General features: G+C 35.7%; 2 protein-coding genes and 1 pseudogene across 2 annotated transcripts; 2 read left to right on the top strand and 1 right to left on the bottom strand.

The window, feature by feature from the left end:
* The first annotated feature begins 173 nt into the window (after positions 1 to 173).
* Positions 174 to 2586, top strand: LOC114178301 (uncharacterized). Its single transcript, XM_028064128.2, has 2 exons — positions 174 to 1014; positions 1867 to 2586. The coding sequence occupies exons 1-2, from the start codon at positions 614 to 616 to the stop codon at positions 2315 to 2317; spliced, it is 852 nt and encodes a 283-aa protein (XP_027919929.2). The 5' UTR covers positions 174 to 613; the 3' UTR covers positions 2318 to 2586.
* A 962-nt stretch (positions 2587 to 3548) lies between these two features.
* Positions 3549 to 4893, bottom strand: LOC114176816 (thioredoxin H2-like). The gene is made up of 3 exons (XM_028061984.2): positions 4629 to 4893; positions 4385 to 4507; positions 3549 to 4117 (listed from the first exon to the last, which is right to left on the bottom strand). Exons 1-3 carry the CDS (start codon positions 4740 to 4742, stop codon positions 3986 to 3988), a joined length of 369 nt encoding a protein of 122 aa, XP_027917785.1. The 5' UTR covers positions 4743 to 4893; the 3' UTR covers positions 3549 to 3985.
* Positions 4894 to 13249: 8356 nt separating this feature from the next.
* LOC146887842 (uncharacterized) lies at positions 13250 to 14406 on the top strand (annotated as a pseudogene).
* The last annotated feature ends 2014 nt before the right edge of the window (positions 14407 to 16420 follow it).

Raw genomic sequence — 16420 nt, 5'->3', positions numbered from 1 at the left:
AGAATTTAGTTACATGATTAAAATAATGAAAAACAAATTAACCAAGAGGTGAAAAAACTAAATTGAGAAGATAATTAAAATAAAAAACCAAAATGGAATTGAAGAAAGGCTTCAACATTTTCTTTATTAGCAGTATTTGGCCATTATAAATTGGATCTTGTAGAACATTTTTGTCCACAAGGTACTCCTTATACTGCAACACTGAGTAGTAGCCACAACCCTATCAGAAATTTCAAAATCAAAATGCTAAATCGATATTTATCTATCTCTTAGCCATCACCATCCAAGTGTTCAACCTTAAACTCTCATGCTCTCTCTCTCACTCACTCACTCTCTGTTTGAGTGTTTCTCTCCCCTGTTATCTCTGAACATTGAACGTGATCTTTGCTACTTTTACGCGTGTGCATTTTCCTTCATTCACAGCTAGGACTAGTAGATTCCGTGTTATTGGACTCACCCACACAACCCCTTTTGCAGCCACGTGCACAGAGTCAAACCCACCCCTCTGTTTTTTCTTTCCAAACCCAAGAAAGCACAGAACTTTTCTCTACCCTGTAACGGAAAAACAAAGGCAAGTTTTTTCGCTCACAATTCGGCTGAATTTTGGACCAAGATGGGTGCAGGGGACTACTACAAGATCCTCAAGGTGAACCGCAATGCCTCGGACGAAGAACTCAAGAGGGCATATAAGAGGTTGGCCATGAAGTGGCACCCAGATAAGAACCATCAGCACCACCCTGTTACGAAAGAAGAAGCTGAGGCCAAGTTCAAGCAGGTTTCGGAGGCTTATGATGTTCTCAGCGATCCCAAGAAGCGCCAGATCTATGATTTTTATGGCCACTATCCCTTGAACTCTATGAAGATGAAGGAGGAGAAGGGTGATGGGGGTGTTAGGGTCCCCAAAAATGAGAAAGTTGGGGTGGTTGAGAGAAAATTGGTATGCACCCTCGAGGAACTTTACAAAGGTTGCAGAAAGAAGTTGAAGATCTCAAGGACTGTACATCATGAATTCGGGTAATATCTGTGTTTTCACCTTGTATTTCTTGTTTTAATTCTTGCATTAGTGGTGGAATTTATGTGTGGTTGTAGTTTTAATTGTTTTTTTACCAGTGAATATGCATGGTTGAATTGTTGATTGGTTTCATGCTGCCATAGTAATATTTTGTTTGGAGTGCATGTCTTATGAAAAGGAATTCATTTTAGTGCTTATGGGCTATATGTGCTATGATGTTGATTGAAATTGTAAAAACTCTGAAACTATAAAAAAAAAAAAAAAACTTTCTGATATTTATTGGGATTACACTGTACTTCGAATGGATGAATTTTTGTCCAGTATTTAGTTCATGAATAGAAAACTATCCAAGACCCAATTTCTGTATTATTTTGCAAATTATTGGACAATTTACGTTTTACTTGAAACTGTGATTTATTCGCTCTATTTGATTTATTAGCATATTTTTTCTTTTTATTTTGCTATTCCACTTCTGGTTTGGCTGTTTTCTCTTTTGGCTATTCACTGACCAGGCCAGATAACACACACACACCTTAGCAGGCACGCATGCATACTTGTGTAGCCACATGTGGAGAAAAAATATATCTTTTTTATTATTTTGGGATTTGTGTTAGTCCTCTCATGTTATTTTAGTCATATACAGAAACAAAGTGAAATTATTAATCAGGAAGTTGCATAAAATGTTAGTTTTTGTAAAGATATTGGAGTTTAAGGTTTGCTTTGTGGTGAATTGGTTAAGTGAATAGAAAAGAGTGTTTCAAATATGGCCTATTTTCTATTACCTTTTACAATTTGAGACTGCTTGGAAATACGTGCTTTCGGGTTCACAAGTTTACTCTTTTCGGTGTTGGCAGTAAGTTGGAGACTGTGGAAGAGATTTTGAAAATAGATATCAAACCTGGTTGGAAGAAAGGCACAAAAATAACATTTCCTGGGAAAGGAAACCAAGAAGCAGAAGCTAGTGCTGCTGATGATCTAATCTTTGTGGTGGATGAGAAACCACATGCTTTATTCAAGAGGGATGGAAATGATTTGGTTGTGACACAAAAAATCTTACTTGTAGAGGCTCTTGTGGGAAAGACTCTCAACTTAACAACCTTGGATGGAAGAGAGCTCACAATTCAAGTGACTGATGTTGTGAAACCAAAATTTGTGTTGGTGGTCCCAAATGAAGGAATGCCCATCTCAAAGGAACTTGGAAAGAAAGGAAACTTGAGAATCAAGTTTGATGTTATGTTCCCATCAAGGCTTACCACACAACAGAAGTATGAGCTGAAAAGGATTTTGAGCAACACTGATGACTAGTTCAGTCTTTCATGTCTTGTGGCTTTTTCCCAATTAACACACATGAGGTGAGAGCTCAGTTTACGGTGTAAATACTTGAAATACAACTTTAGTCTTAGACATGAAAAGTGTGCATAATACAAATAAACCAAGCATGTTACTACCATGTCTGCAGTGAGGTGTAACTTTGGAATAAAGCGATTTCAGCTGCTGTAAGGGTCCTGGACTGTGTTCAATCAATATTACAATACAATGCATTATTGAATGGATGAGAATATTTACAGTCCTAATATGTTTATTCACCCTTTTCTTCTTTTCACCTTTTCCTTCTATTCATATTTAAATCTTGACTTAAATAACTTTTAGCCTCCGTAATTATGTTTATCATTTTAGAATTTGATGTTACCGTTTCTGTTAACAATGCCATCATTTATTAAAGACATCAACTTCAGCGAAATAAGAGGTCTTTTCCATCAAAAGAATGCAAAGAGCACGAGAGACTCTGCAATTGGCATCAAGTCAAATAATATCAATAAATCAAAACGAGTAGCTAAAAAGACAAAAGGGACAAAATCAAACCCAAATAAGAATAAACTATTTGAACCTATAATTTGAATATTTTTATAGAAGTCGGTAGCTATGATCTAAGGGAGAGATTTCCACCAACCAAACTCATTTAAGGAGTGAGCTTTGTTGCAGCAACATTCAAGTTCTTGGTTAGATGAAAACAATTAGACCACTTTTGTTGAAGTCTTTGATTTTGAGTGGCTTAGCAAATTCAACAATGGAAGATATCATGGAGGAACTGATTGTGTTTTCAGTGAGATGACCTTCCTAATGATTAGGGAGATAACATTCTGCACTGAGTTGTTGGAGTGTCTTGTATTGCTGCAATGCTAAGTGGCCCAAAGATCAAAGGTGATATTTTTTTACAAGCTTGAGGACAGAGAATAAATATTTTCCTAAATGGCTACCCGTAGAGGGTATGAAATAACCTCTCAACCAAATCTTGGTGTTCATTGCTATGAAAATGACTAGTCTGTAGATATTTGCTGATAAGAATCTACATTCATTTTACAGTGGCCGTGCATTTGGTCCCATGATATGTCTATCAATTTCTGCATTTACTTTATCAGAACTTTGAAAATAAATTCCTTTTCTTTTTCTGAGAGAGGTGTGGTGTTTTGCTAATAATGTTGATTGTAATGGATACTGATAAAGTGTCAAATATCACTAACCAATCCAATGGATGTGACCTTTTAAAACATATATATTATATAGAAATTGGATGCATCAGAGCCCTTTTGTGTCGTTTTTCATTCATGGCTTAAAATCAGCACCGACACATTACAAATTGCAAATAGGTCTAAATATTAAATTGTGATGTGAACATTAAACAATGACACTTGTTTTTACTTGAAATAATGGTACCAACTTATTCAGCATCCTATGAGTTGTTGGCTTTTCCTTTTGTTTATTTTCTCAAAAAAAAAAAAAAAAACAGAAAATTGGACTAAACTAGAATCCACGAGGGAACGAAACATGACGAGAAACATCCCCAAAGAAAGTATTCAGGACACTCAATATTCTCTGGCCGTGACTATGAAAGATTGTGCATAGCAAGAAGATCCTGTAAAAATATATGTTGAAGTGAACTTGCTGATTTTAGTTTATTGCTTGATGACACATTCATTTTCTGTGTTGTTCAATCAACCTTTGTAGCTCCTCCTTTTTTACTCCCACCACTTTATCAGTCACTTTTCCTTTCTTAATTAGCATGAAAGTTGGCATTCCCTGTACTTGGAAAAGTTCTGCTACCTCCTGTTTTCACAATCCAAATCATAAAAAGAGTAAACTTTTGATCAAAATTGACCTTGGATAGATGATTTTAATTACTTAGTTTCACCATTTTTTATGAAACTTATCATATTAAAACGAGAGATGAAATTTACCAAGTATATAAATATGGAAACTCAGACAAATTTTTACCAAAAACTAACACATGTGATCCATAATAGAGTTTTGTAATGTATGATTTTTGAAATTAGAACCTAATGAGTTAAAGTGAAAAGGACTGAGTGATCATACCATTAACTCATCCACATCAATCTTGACAAACTCAACATCTCTGAATGTGGCAGCAAACTCTTGGATAACCGGGTCCATGAGTTTGCAAGGTCTGCACCATGAAGCAGTGAAATCAACCACCATCTGTATCAATGAAAAATTATCTCAGTAAAACCTTAGTAGTTTTGGGGTGAAAAGTAGAGCAAAACATTTCACCACTTCAATATGCTACACTAATTAACCAAAAGACAGTTTCCGAACAAACCAGTTTGTTAGTTTTTTTGAAGGCATCAAAGTGCTCATTCCATTTAGTAGAGGAGTGGAAGGTGAGGACTTGAGATGGGAGTGAAGTTGTTCTACCACCATACACCATGGCCATGTCAGATAAGTCTGATCCCACGTAGGTTATTGAAAAAACCCTGTATGAATCAAAGTTAATAAGTTGAAAAAAAAAGAAGAGGTTCTTTGTTTTTGATGATGGAAAATTAAAGTGGAGGGAGAGGTTTATATATAGAGTAACTAAGTAGTGGGAAACTAAGATATGATTTCTTTGAAACGTATCAGATTCTGGTGTTTGTGGCAAGCTGTAAATTGGACCCTCAAAGCTAGCAAGTTCAGGGACACAATGGAGAGCATAAGTACCTGCAAAAAATGGATGGTCCCAACATCATTCTCGTCCCATGATGTTAACATGAAAGTACAGTAACCTCTTTCAAATTCTCATTTTTTGGTTGTTAAGGTTTCTTTTTCTAGACACCACAAGGTTATCCTTGTATGCAAGAAGCTTCCCAAAGTACACATATTCATGATTGGCTAAACCAGGAATTTAACAAGTGAACGTTTCTGCTGAAAGATCAAGCCAATGTTTTGGAATTCAAAGATGGTGAATAAGAGGAAATCTGTACTTCAATCTCTGATATATTGTAATTGAGTTTGGTGTTTTAGTATTATTGTTAAAAAAACACTCAAATTATCACAGCATTTTTAATTTTACAAAGTTTCACCTTTATTTTTCTGATTGAATATTCCGTTATTAACTAAGGATTAAAACCGAAATTTGATTGAAATACTGGTGTAAAAAAAAAACTCAACACCTAAAAAGAATACCAAAACAATATAAGTGGCAAAGATAAAAAAATATATAAAAGACCAGAAGGGAAAAATAAAAAGTATGATCCAAAGTAAAATATAAAATTTTGTATTGATGATGTGTAACTGACATGAAGTATCAGAAGCAGAGTTTGACTTTGAGTTGTTACACGGTTGGATTCAGCTAAAATTAATGCTGTAAAAGAGTTTGATGATAATGGAAAACATAAACATAAGTACAAAAAGAAACTTTTCTATCTCTGCAACTTCGCCAAACAAAGGAATCATACAACCACCAATTTGCTGTCATTTATGGAATAAAAATGTCTCTGCCAATTCCTATATACGTAGATGCTGCCAATTACCGAACCAATTGCACTACATCTTTTTTTGTCTTCGCATCACCTTTTTCCTTCAAATTCTTACGTTTTCTACTATTTCAATGTTTCAATCTTCATAACACGTGTTCTAGCACAAGTTTCTCATATTATTATAACTAGGAAATGGTATCCTATGAAAAATAAAGTAACTTTTCTTTATTTTAGAGTTTTTTTTAATCGGAAAATAAAATAACTTTTACATATATTATATGAAAACATTCATTGTAAACTACTTTATTCTACCGATAGAACTTCTTCTTATAAAATAACTCATATTATCTCCTTCCTTGTAAGACACAATAGAGATTAATGCTTTTTAAACCATACAAGAACATGACAAAGTTACTCGACCCAACTTTCAGAACCTAATTTATAAGCTTTAAACATTGACATCCCCCACCCCGAAAGTATCTTTTATATTGACCACAAATAAAAATATATACAATTAAAAAACTAACGCCAAAGCATATGTCTTACACGAATGGTTCAAAGCTATAATTAGAAAGTGTAATACAAACCAACAAAAAGAAAAAAAGAAATTCTTCCTTAAAGTCGATTTTGAGAATAAGTTTAAAAAATTCAACAATAGGTCATCGACAAGGGTTTCCTCTAAAATATATATTATTTAATGTAGCAAAATAGATGATAGGCAACAATCCTGGTTTAACCAAGAGGTACTCGGTCTAATGAGATAGAAGCATTCGATATTTATGTTTTTTTCATGACTTAATTTCTATTTTATCATTTTTGTTTTTTTCCTATGAAAATTTTCTTATTATGACCTTTATTCATCGTCCCCAACTCTTCAATGTTATCTATCCTTACAGATCATAAATTGTCTTAAAACTTATGTAAAATTATTCGATTTTTTTCCCTCATAGTCAATTCAATTGGCATTATTACGGAATTAGGCACATTTTAAAAAAATTACAAAAATGGACAAAACGTGTGTGGATAAAACGTTTTTGTATGAAGAAATCGTCAGGCCCACAAATGATTTCTGGTCAAAATCAGTCAGCAGCCGAAATCGTGTGGGGGGTGCACTATTTTTAAAGAAAGTTGTGTGGGGGGTGCACGTTTTTACATGAAATCGTGTATGGGGTAACGTTTTTCATGCAGTAATCAATTACTGTATGATGTAATCAATTACTGCATGCGTTGTAGTGTTCTGGGTATAATGTAATCGATTACGTACGAACTGTAATCGATTACATGCGTAATTTTTTGAAAAAAAATGTTAACAAAAATTTTACTGGATAGGAAAGCAATGACATATGATATAGTCGAATATGAAACAAAAAATAGTGATAATAATGAAAAAAAAAACATTACAATCAATTAAAGTACTAACATAACAAATAATAATGTCAATGTGAAAGTGCATTAAACAAATACAAAGTTTTTGAATGAAATAAAGATCAAAATGCATCTAAGAAGGAGGAAATTGGCGCCGCACATAAGCCATGTCTTCCTCAAGTTGACCAACCCGAGCATCTATACTATCAAATCTTGAACCAACAAAAGCCCGAAGATAGCAGATTTCGTGGATAATATCATTAAGCATAGTAGCAGATGCATCGTGGGTAGGCTGAGGCGGTGGAGATGGTGTGTGGTCATCATGAATAGGTGCATCCTGCACATCACGTTTATGAATCCATTCACCGTTTTGGTTTTTTACAAAACCAAAGGAATGAATAACTTCAACACCAATTGGACCTGTTCTCCAATTAACCTCCTCAAATGGTTCATCTTCTAGAAGAACATTAAACTTAATAAAAATGTCAATAATGTGGTTTGCATATGGTAAAGGGGCATGGTCTCTTAATGCCTTTTTCATGTGATATCTAACCAGATGACCCCAGTTAAGCTGCCTTCCGGTCATCATTGCCCACATTAAGATAATGTCTTCTTTAGTAGCTTGGGCAAGGTTAGTTGATCGGGGCACCAGGCATCGACATAGGATGTAGTGCAGGATACGTGTTTCCACTTTCATTTGGCCTGCCAGTATTCTTCCTTCAATATTTACATTGTCACGACAAATCATTAATTTTGCATTGTGACTAGAATAATCATCTCTCCATTCCTCCACCATGTTTCCCTTAAAACAGACACCTTGAGTCCCCAACTGGGTTATACGATAAAACATATTTACATCCATTCTAATCTTGACATGCTTAACTTACTTAGAATAACCCCTTCATCAGTAATTTGAAAGTTAGAATAAAAGACTCTAACTAACTCCAGATAATAACATTGACCATTAGTCAAAAAAGGTAATAATCCCAAGTTGTGCAGTACATCATAACACTCAAAGTTTTGCTCAGCAATAAAATCATCAGGATATCTGGGTTCAATAATATCTCTGCCGGAAAATTTTGAAGTATACCTTTCATATTGTGCTACGGAAGAGAAGAGTCTTTGTGGCTGTGAGGGTGCAATCATTTCATCAAGTTCGTTGACGGCGGCACCACGGCGGCGATGAGCACCAGTTTGAGTATTGCGTTTTCTTGAAGATTCAGCCATTTTTGGGTGTTTCTGAAGATTTTAATCGGTGGGTTTTGTGGAGAATTGAAAATCAAAAAGATTGTAATGAACGGGAGTTGATTTGGTTAAGAAATGAAGGCACAATGGTGAAAACAAGGTGGAGGCAATGGGGACGCGATGAAGGTTTGTGGTGTGTTGCGGCAGAGAGAGAAAATGTTGTTTTTATAGTGGAAGACGAGCTGTAATCGATTACACTAAGGGTTAGTGTAATCGATTACAACATGAAATTTTTTTTCCCAAAACCTCTAGTCAATAGATTACAAGGCTTCTGTAATCGATTACCAAGTTAGAAATTCTTATCCAGGAGCTCCTGTTAGTTCGTTAATCAATTACAGACTTTGTGTAATCGATTACATTTTATAATTTTGTTACAGGACAACTCGTTAATCGATTACGGGTATTATTTAATCGATTAAGGTAAGCTATAATCGATTAACTTAATCTGTAATCGATTACCTTCGCATCAGATGTCAAAAATTGATGATGGTAATCGATTACACTATGAAGGTAATCGATTATAGTACGTATTTTTGCACCAAATTAATTGTGGTCATGGATAACATGGTCCATATAATTGATTACAACATAACATATTTTTGTCATATCATTTGTACTGCATTAATAAAAAATTTTAAAATATTGTACTAATTAAAGAAAAATAAAATGATTAACAACTTGCACATAACTTAAAATGGAAAGTAAAGAAAATAAACTAAATGAATTACGACAACCATCTATATCTTGTTCTCCCCGGTGATCCACAAACCATCCAGAATTGATATCTTCGTATTCTTCGGCAGGTGTTGGTGGTCTGATGTCTCTAGTTCAAATGAAAAGCTCGATATAGGAAGAGATACGCGGTTTTTTGATAGATTGGTCTAAACTTTGTACGTGGTTCCAACGACTGATCATCTGTGACACGTTAAAGTCACATTTGATTTCTGCGGTGTCATGAACGAGTCGCCTGTTGCGTATTGTTGTAGGGCGACAATAGTCAATTTGTTTGACAACTCTGCGATCACCACACTCGACTAATTGAGTTATGGTTTGTAATAATTCATTGTAGGTGCAATCATGTCTGATGGAGAAGGTTTTCGTGGCAACCGAACCAAACTCAAGACCAAAACCAGATGGACTCTTTGTGATACCAGCACCCCTTAAAGGTCCACCATAATAAATAATAGTTGGTGAAGTTGGGACAGAGTTTGAGGATGATGTTAATGGGGTGTTTGTAGTTAAAAGAGAAAGGATTTCTTCAGGTGATCTTGTGAAGGTGACATACAATTCAATCATTGTGTTCAAAGGAAAAGAAGACTTACATTGCAACATTTGAAAAACATGTTCATATGTTTTTAATTCAAATGAGTCATAGACAATATTTCCTTCAGAAGTCATGGTGGGTCGTCTGAAGTATAGGTTGTTTATGGATGTGTTTGATTGGCATGGAATGGTTGTAAAAACTCTTTGTTTCAGCATGTTGTATGTGCAGTTGTATGGAATGCGAAATATCTGAAGACTCTGACATATGAACTTCACCCCATCCTCACAGGGTTTCATTTCACCGTTTGTGTATAAGGCAGCTATGTAAGAATTGGTGAAATCTTGAGACTCTGTGATGCCAAACATTTCAGGGGGAAAATGTTCCATGTTAGGGTTTTCAATTAAGAAAGAAAAGGTAGAAGGAGATGGTAAACAATGGATGTGTTGGACACTTGAAAATTTGCATTTCATGTAGTGTAGGGAGGTTGTATTTATAAGCATAGTAGTGGCACCATTATTGAGTGAAAAAACAAAGAAAAAATTATAGAGCTTCAATTGATTACGTACATATGCGATTGTCATATTGAAATAGTACAAATACATAGTACAATATTCTCCCATAATGTGATAATTTTATTTGACAATAACATTGTTCAACGATGGCTGCCTGTGCCGCATGGTGGCCTCCGTGTAAGTCGTCGTGGTCGTCTCTCAGGTTGTGGGGGAGGAGGGGGTGACTCACTTTCGTCGTCAGTATCTTCCACTTCCACAGATTGAGAACCTTCTTCTGAAACATGAAATGAAATTTCTAGTTTATAGTATTGTTGTGAAGATGACGGGCCTTGGTATGCAAATGGTGGAGTCAGTGATGATGTCCTAAACATTTGTGATGGAACACCCCTATAGCTGGAAAATTGTGGGCCAGATGAACCACCATAATATTGGGATGGACTCGCTCCAAAGGTTGATGGCGGTGGGAAAAAACCATATGAAGTCGGGACTTGCTGAGATGACGATGGAGGTTTCATTCTTTGATCCCAATTCCCATAACCCGGAGTTAGATTTTTTGGGTGAAGGAGGCCAGAAAAGGGTCTATCAGGACGAAGCTGCTGATATGAAGGCGGATTCTGATATTGCTCAGGCATGTCATACTGGAAGAAAATTAATAATTAATTGATATGTTTGAAAATCAATAATAATAAAAAGTTAAATTTAAAAATATGCATGAAATAAATGATTCTCACTTCATCATCAGATGATTGCGCAATAGACGAGATATAACAGATGGTATGATTTATGTACCATTGCATGTAGGGAAAGTTATCATGCAGATGACCACTTTTGCTGAAAGGTTCGCCCTGAACAACGAAATTATGACGATTATTCCATAGCATTATAAACCGATGGTGATATTGCCTCCAATTAATTTCCCCCTTCCTCGGAGATCAATTCGGCGAACCTCATCCAAGTTCATCGGGTCGGCTGGGATGCTTTGTCGCCAACCAAACTGTCTGACTACCCGATCGACTTGGTGAAATTTAACAGTCGCAAAACAGATAAGAGAAACCAATGCTCGACTTATGGGAGAAACATTTATGATTATCATGCGACTAACATGGGCTTGTCGATATGGTGTCCATAAAAACTGCAAAAATTAAGGTTAATATTAAACATAAAAAAAAACAAAGAGAATTTCAACGAACAAAGTAGTAGAGCATTGGTGATAATGAACCTGCTTTGGTTGAATATGATCAATTTTTTTTCGGAATTCCACCACAGTAGTTTGGTCATGGAAGACGAAACGTGTTTTCCGACACCACCTCACACTTAAGGGGAGCGCAAGACCAGCCACAATCTCGTCATCCGTGACTGGTTGTATTTCTGGAGAGATACATGTGAATCTCTCCCACGCCCAACACTGCAGCAATAACATGCATCCATCAATGTTGTCTTGTTGGAATTTTGTGTTGTGATCCAGTGCACAATACAGACATGCCAACACTACGCATCCCCAACTAAAATTTGAAACATGATCCAATTCTCTTAACAATGGCAAGAACATAAAATGCATAAGACTGGCTGATGTATCTGGCATCAACATGCTGCCAATCAGTATGAGGATGTGTGCTCGTGCATACTGTCCAATTGTTGCTAGGTTTGCGTTATCCGGTAATTCTCGGAATTTTCTATTTAGCCATGATAGCTTTATCTAGTTCCCTGTGATCATATTTTCGGGTGGAATATCTCCCAATAAATCTTGACACAATTGCAACAGGTTTCCAGAACTTTCACTGGTGACGGGTTCACCATCAATTGGCACCCTAGTTGTAGTGAAACATCCTCCAGGGTAACAATTATTTCTCCTAGTGGCATGTGGAAGGTGTGAGTTTCAGTCCTCCACCTTTCACATAATGTTGTTACCATGAGGTGATTAATATCCCTATTACTCACTTTCAAAACGTGACCAAAACCAGCTTCATCAATTAACATTCTGACCCTAGGGTCAATAAGATCTGTATGTTTTAAAATCCAGATAGAATGACATCGTGGCCGGAGCACTCTCTCGTTTCCTTCCCAAATCTGGTTCGTGATGTAGTCATTTTGATGACGCAATACTGACAAGTTTGCTAGCAGGTTGTTGTTCTGGGCCATAATAAACTACGTAAAAGAATATGAAAAGATTATCAGAATATCATTTAAACTTGATGAATAAGAAAACGTACACAAAAAAAATCATAAAAATGACCGAACCTGTGAGATTGACGGATGAGAAATTATTTTTGATACGCTACAAATCCAACTACAATGGCAAAGCTATGAAGTCTTTTATGATGTGAAATAAGTCTTGCACCTAACATGCCTATTTAAACTACATCACCATAGTATTCATTCACATGCCTTCCCTTTCCATTTTTCTCTTTCTCTGACGTACCAAATGAGTTGTCTCACCAATGACAGCCTATTGTCCTACACCACCACATGGCTTCTTCTATTCACCACACACACCTTTCTCTTCAATAATAATGACCTTCTGAAAGATTCTCACACCATTTTTCAAAGTTGCAGGTGAATGAGAGAAAGAAAAAGCATGTATTATTGTGAATAGTATTGTGCAGAAGAGAAAGCATACTTTATTTTCAATAGCATTGTGCAGAAACGTGAATTATTGTGAACAGCATTGTGCAGAAGCGTGAAGTTCAAATAGTAATATGGCAGATTGTAGGTGCAGCAGACGTCTAGAGATCACGTTGAAGCGGGAAAATAAAGGAGGTGTAAGAAGAAAATGTCATGGGGGTAGAAAGTGTATTTTTAAATAGAAAACGTTTGGGGGGTACACGTTTTCTATATGAAAACGTGATAAGGGTGTACGTTTTCTTTATAAAAAGTGGAGTGGGTGCACGTTTTCTATAAGAAAACGTGTAGGGGGTGCACGTTTTCTTTAAATCCTTTTTTTTTGCTTTTCGCACTCCCAACCCACTTCTTTCGATTCTGGAAATTGAAATGCTTATATATACAATCACACTACCATTTGTTTTTCTATCAATACTTCTCTGCATACCAAGCTTCACATCTCAAATCTCCTAAACTATATTTGCATACTAACGTGTTCATAATGAGTTCGTGGAATTATGGAAGATCTTCTTCGTCTAATCCAATCGAAGACGAAGCTGTCATTCCAGACATTGTCGAAGAGTTTACTTCCAATGTTTTTTATGAAGACAATGCAGATGATCAAGAAATTGTTCTGGTTCCTACTATGGATTACAATTCATATGGGGAAGTCGAACTACAAGAACAGATGCAATTTGATTCAAAAGAGGCAACGATGTCTGCCATCAAACATTATCACATCACCAATGGATACAACTTCAATTTGGTAGAATTGAAACCCCATCTTTACGTTGCACGATGCATCCATTACAACAATGGATGTCAATGGCGTTTGAGGGCTAGTTACAGTAAAATCAGACATCATTGGGAAATCAAGTCCATTGATGGTACACATACATGTTTCTCTACATTAATTTCACAAGATCACTGCAATCTGGATTCCACCTAAATTGCTTCCATTTTTTTTCATTTGGTCCGGACAAATCCAAGCATTCGCATCAAAAGCTTGGTCGCAGACATAAAAAGTCGTTACGAATACACGGTCACATATAGAAGAGCATGGATTGCGAAGGAAAAAGCAATTACCATGGAGTATGGTGATTGGGACCAATCTTATAATGAAGTTCCCAGATGGTTACAAGCTTCCCAACAAACGAATCCTAGGACAATTTTTCAACTTTCCTGTCCTCCAGTTAATGTTGATGCTGAGGATGGGACATCCACATACATTATGGAACGTTGCTTCTGGGCATTTGGACCATGCATTGAAGGTTTTAAGTATTGTAAACCTGTTGTTCAAGTCGATGGAACTTTTTTAACAGGCAGATATCATGCCACCTTGCTAACTGCAATTGCTCAGGATGGAAATAGAAACATATTTCCTTTGGCATTTGCAATAGTAGAAGGTGAGACAAAAGAGACATTAATTTGGTTTTTTCAACTACTACGAGAGCATGTAACTCCTCAACCAAATCTATGCCTAATTACTGATAAAGGCAAGGGCATTTTATCAGCCCTACGATCGGAAGAAGTTGATGGGAATTAGACAATCTTCACTCTGTCTACTACATATGTCATCTGGGTTCCAACTTCAACAACCGCTTCAAAAATGAAGATCTCAAGAAACAATTCATTAACTTGGGTACGACATTTTCCTAACTTTACATTCCACATGCACAAAATATTTCCTTCAAACAAAATATTTTTTCATTTCATTTTATATTTCTTTTTCACAGCTTACGAAATCAAACAACCTACCATGCAAGCAAAACTTTCAGCTATGAGGTCCCAATTCCCACAGCCAGTAGCTTGGATTGATAAAATCCCCTTACATAAGTGGTCTTAGGCTTATGATGGGGGCGGAGGTACACGCACATGATAACAAACTTGGCGGAGTGCGTGAACTTTGTGCTTAAGGGGGCTCAATCATTACCTATTTGTGCACTATTGAAAATTACATTTCAAAACATAAATGTTTGGTTTGTTGAATGCGGCTTAAAGGCAGACTCTATGTTAAGAGCTGGTCATCAATATCCAGAAGACGTCACTGCCTTGCTCCAACAAAATCACCAGAAATCTGCATATTGTCTATAATTCTGAATTCGAGGTGCTAGAGATATCGAGCCCCCATCAATATCGGCCAAAACCAATCTCATTCACTATCAGATTAAATGATTGGTGATGTGATTGTGGTCACTTCCAAGCTAGTCGGTTACCCTGTCATCACGTCATAGCTGTTTATTCTTTTGGTCATATGCCACTTTCAAATTTTATCGATCCAGTTTACAGCCTTGATTACATAAATAAGGCTTATTAAGTCCAATTCCACCCCCTACGAAATGAGGACTATTGGTCAACATATACAGGTCCTAATTTCATTCCGGACCCCCAAACTAGGATCCATAACGAAATGGATCAACCTATTACGGATAAGCCAAAAGAATGCTCTTATTGACGCACTGAGGGTCATCATAGAGGACAATGTCCATTTCGCCAATAATTTGTACATTTTTAATTTTAATTAATTTACTTTTTCAATGTTTTTTTCTTCTTTCTTCAATGTCAAAATTAAGACAATTTTTATGACATTAACATTTCTTATGCCTTCATCCACTATAATTTCAAATACTTTATTCTTTAGACCAAAAAACTATGTAAAATCATTATAAATTATTATGTTTGCCTATGTATCCAATTCTAATTTAATCAATTTTTTTAAAAAAAATTGAGACTGTAATCGATTACAATACCTTTGTAATCGATTACATTTAACCCGGACATAATGCATTACGCATGTAATCGATTACAGTTCGTCTGTAATCGATTACATTAGACCCAGAAAACTGCAACGCATGCAGTAATCGATTACTGCATGAAAAACGTTACCCCCTTGCACTATTTCATGTAAAAACATCCTACCCCACAACAATTTTCTTTAAAAACAGTACACCCCCATACGATTTTGTCCTCTGACTAAATTTGACCAAAAAATGTTTGGGGGCAAGGCGATTTCTTCATATGAAAACGTTCTACTCCTACACGTTTTGCCCATTTTTGTAATTTTTTTAAAATGTGCCTAGTTCCGTAATAATGCCAACTGAAATGCCTATAAGGGAAAAAAAAAACCAAAATTATTCATATTAATCTTCGTCAATGCGATTGACTTATATTTTATTAATCTGATATATCTGATATTGAATCTATCACCACACAAACCTTAAGCCTTAACTTTAAGAAACGTGAACTTGAGAGTTTGAGCCATATCTTGTTAATCCAACATACCAACATTAGATATCTCTCCACAAATCCAAAACATAGAACAATTTGAAAACCTAACAAGTGTACCAAGTGTAGCAAGACATCCTAATGTTATTGATAAAAGAATAACAAAATAGCATGTGGTTGAGCCATGCTTCCATCTATTTAGAAAATGGGTAGAATTATTGGTTGAGAGTCATATTTCGCTTCCTTGGATTATATTTTTATGTAATCTATTATGTAATTCTTCATGCAAAATAAGATGTATTTTATCTTTACTATTTTCCTGAAGGTGAATCAAATCAAATGCATATTTTACTCTACAAATAATCCTCCATTCGTATGGATATTTTTTAAAACAAAAAGCCACATGAACTCGTAATAAAAATGAGATATTTTCCCTCTCATCCACGAT

This window comes from Vigna unguiculata, chromosome 3, assembly GCF_037176805.1.
Source record: "Vigna unguiculata cultivar grain cowpea cultivar isolate G323 ecotype 2 chromosome 3, ASM3717680v1, whole genome shotgun sequence".
In the NCBI taxonomy this organism is placed as follows: domain Eukaryota; kingdom Viridiplantae; phylum Streptophyta; class Magnoliopsida; order Fabales; family Fabaceae; genus Vigna; species Vigna unguiculata.
Note: the sequence above shows the minus strand (reverse complement) of the source record. Positions and strands in the feature narration are given on the sequence as shown.

What these genes read in the sequence shown, in the direction of transcription:
- LOC114178301 (XM_028064128.2), top strand. Translation starts at nt 614, where the DNA reads ATGGGTGCAGGGGACTACTACAAGATCCTCAAGGTGAACCGCAATGCC. An exon ending in ACTGTACATCATGAATTCGG is followed by an intron (nt 1,015 to 1,866) that starts GTAATATCTGTG and finishes CGGTGTTGGCAG; the next exon opens with TAAGTTGGAGACTGTGGAAG.
- LOC114176816 (XM_028061984.2), bottom strand. Translation starts at nt 4,742, where the DNA reads ATGGCCATGGTGTATGGTGGTAGAACAACTTCACTCCCATCTCAAGTC. An exon ending in TCAAAAAAACTAACAAACTG is followed by an intron (nt 4,508 to 4,628) that starts GTTTGTTCGGAA and finishes TCATTGATACAG; the next exon opens with ATGGTGGTTGATTTCACTGC. An exon ending in TTGATGTGGATGAGTTAATG is followed by an intron (nt 4,118 to 4,384) that starts GTATGATCACTC and finishes TTGTGAAAACAG; the next exon opens with GAGGTAGCAGAACTTTTCCA.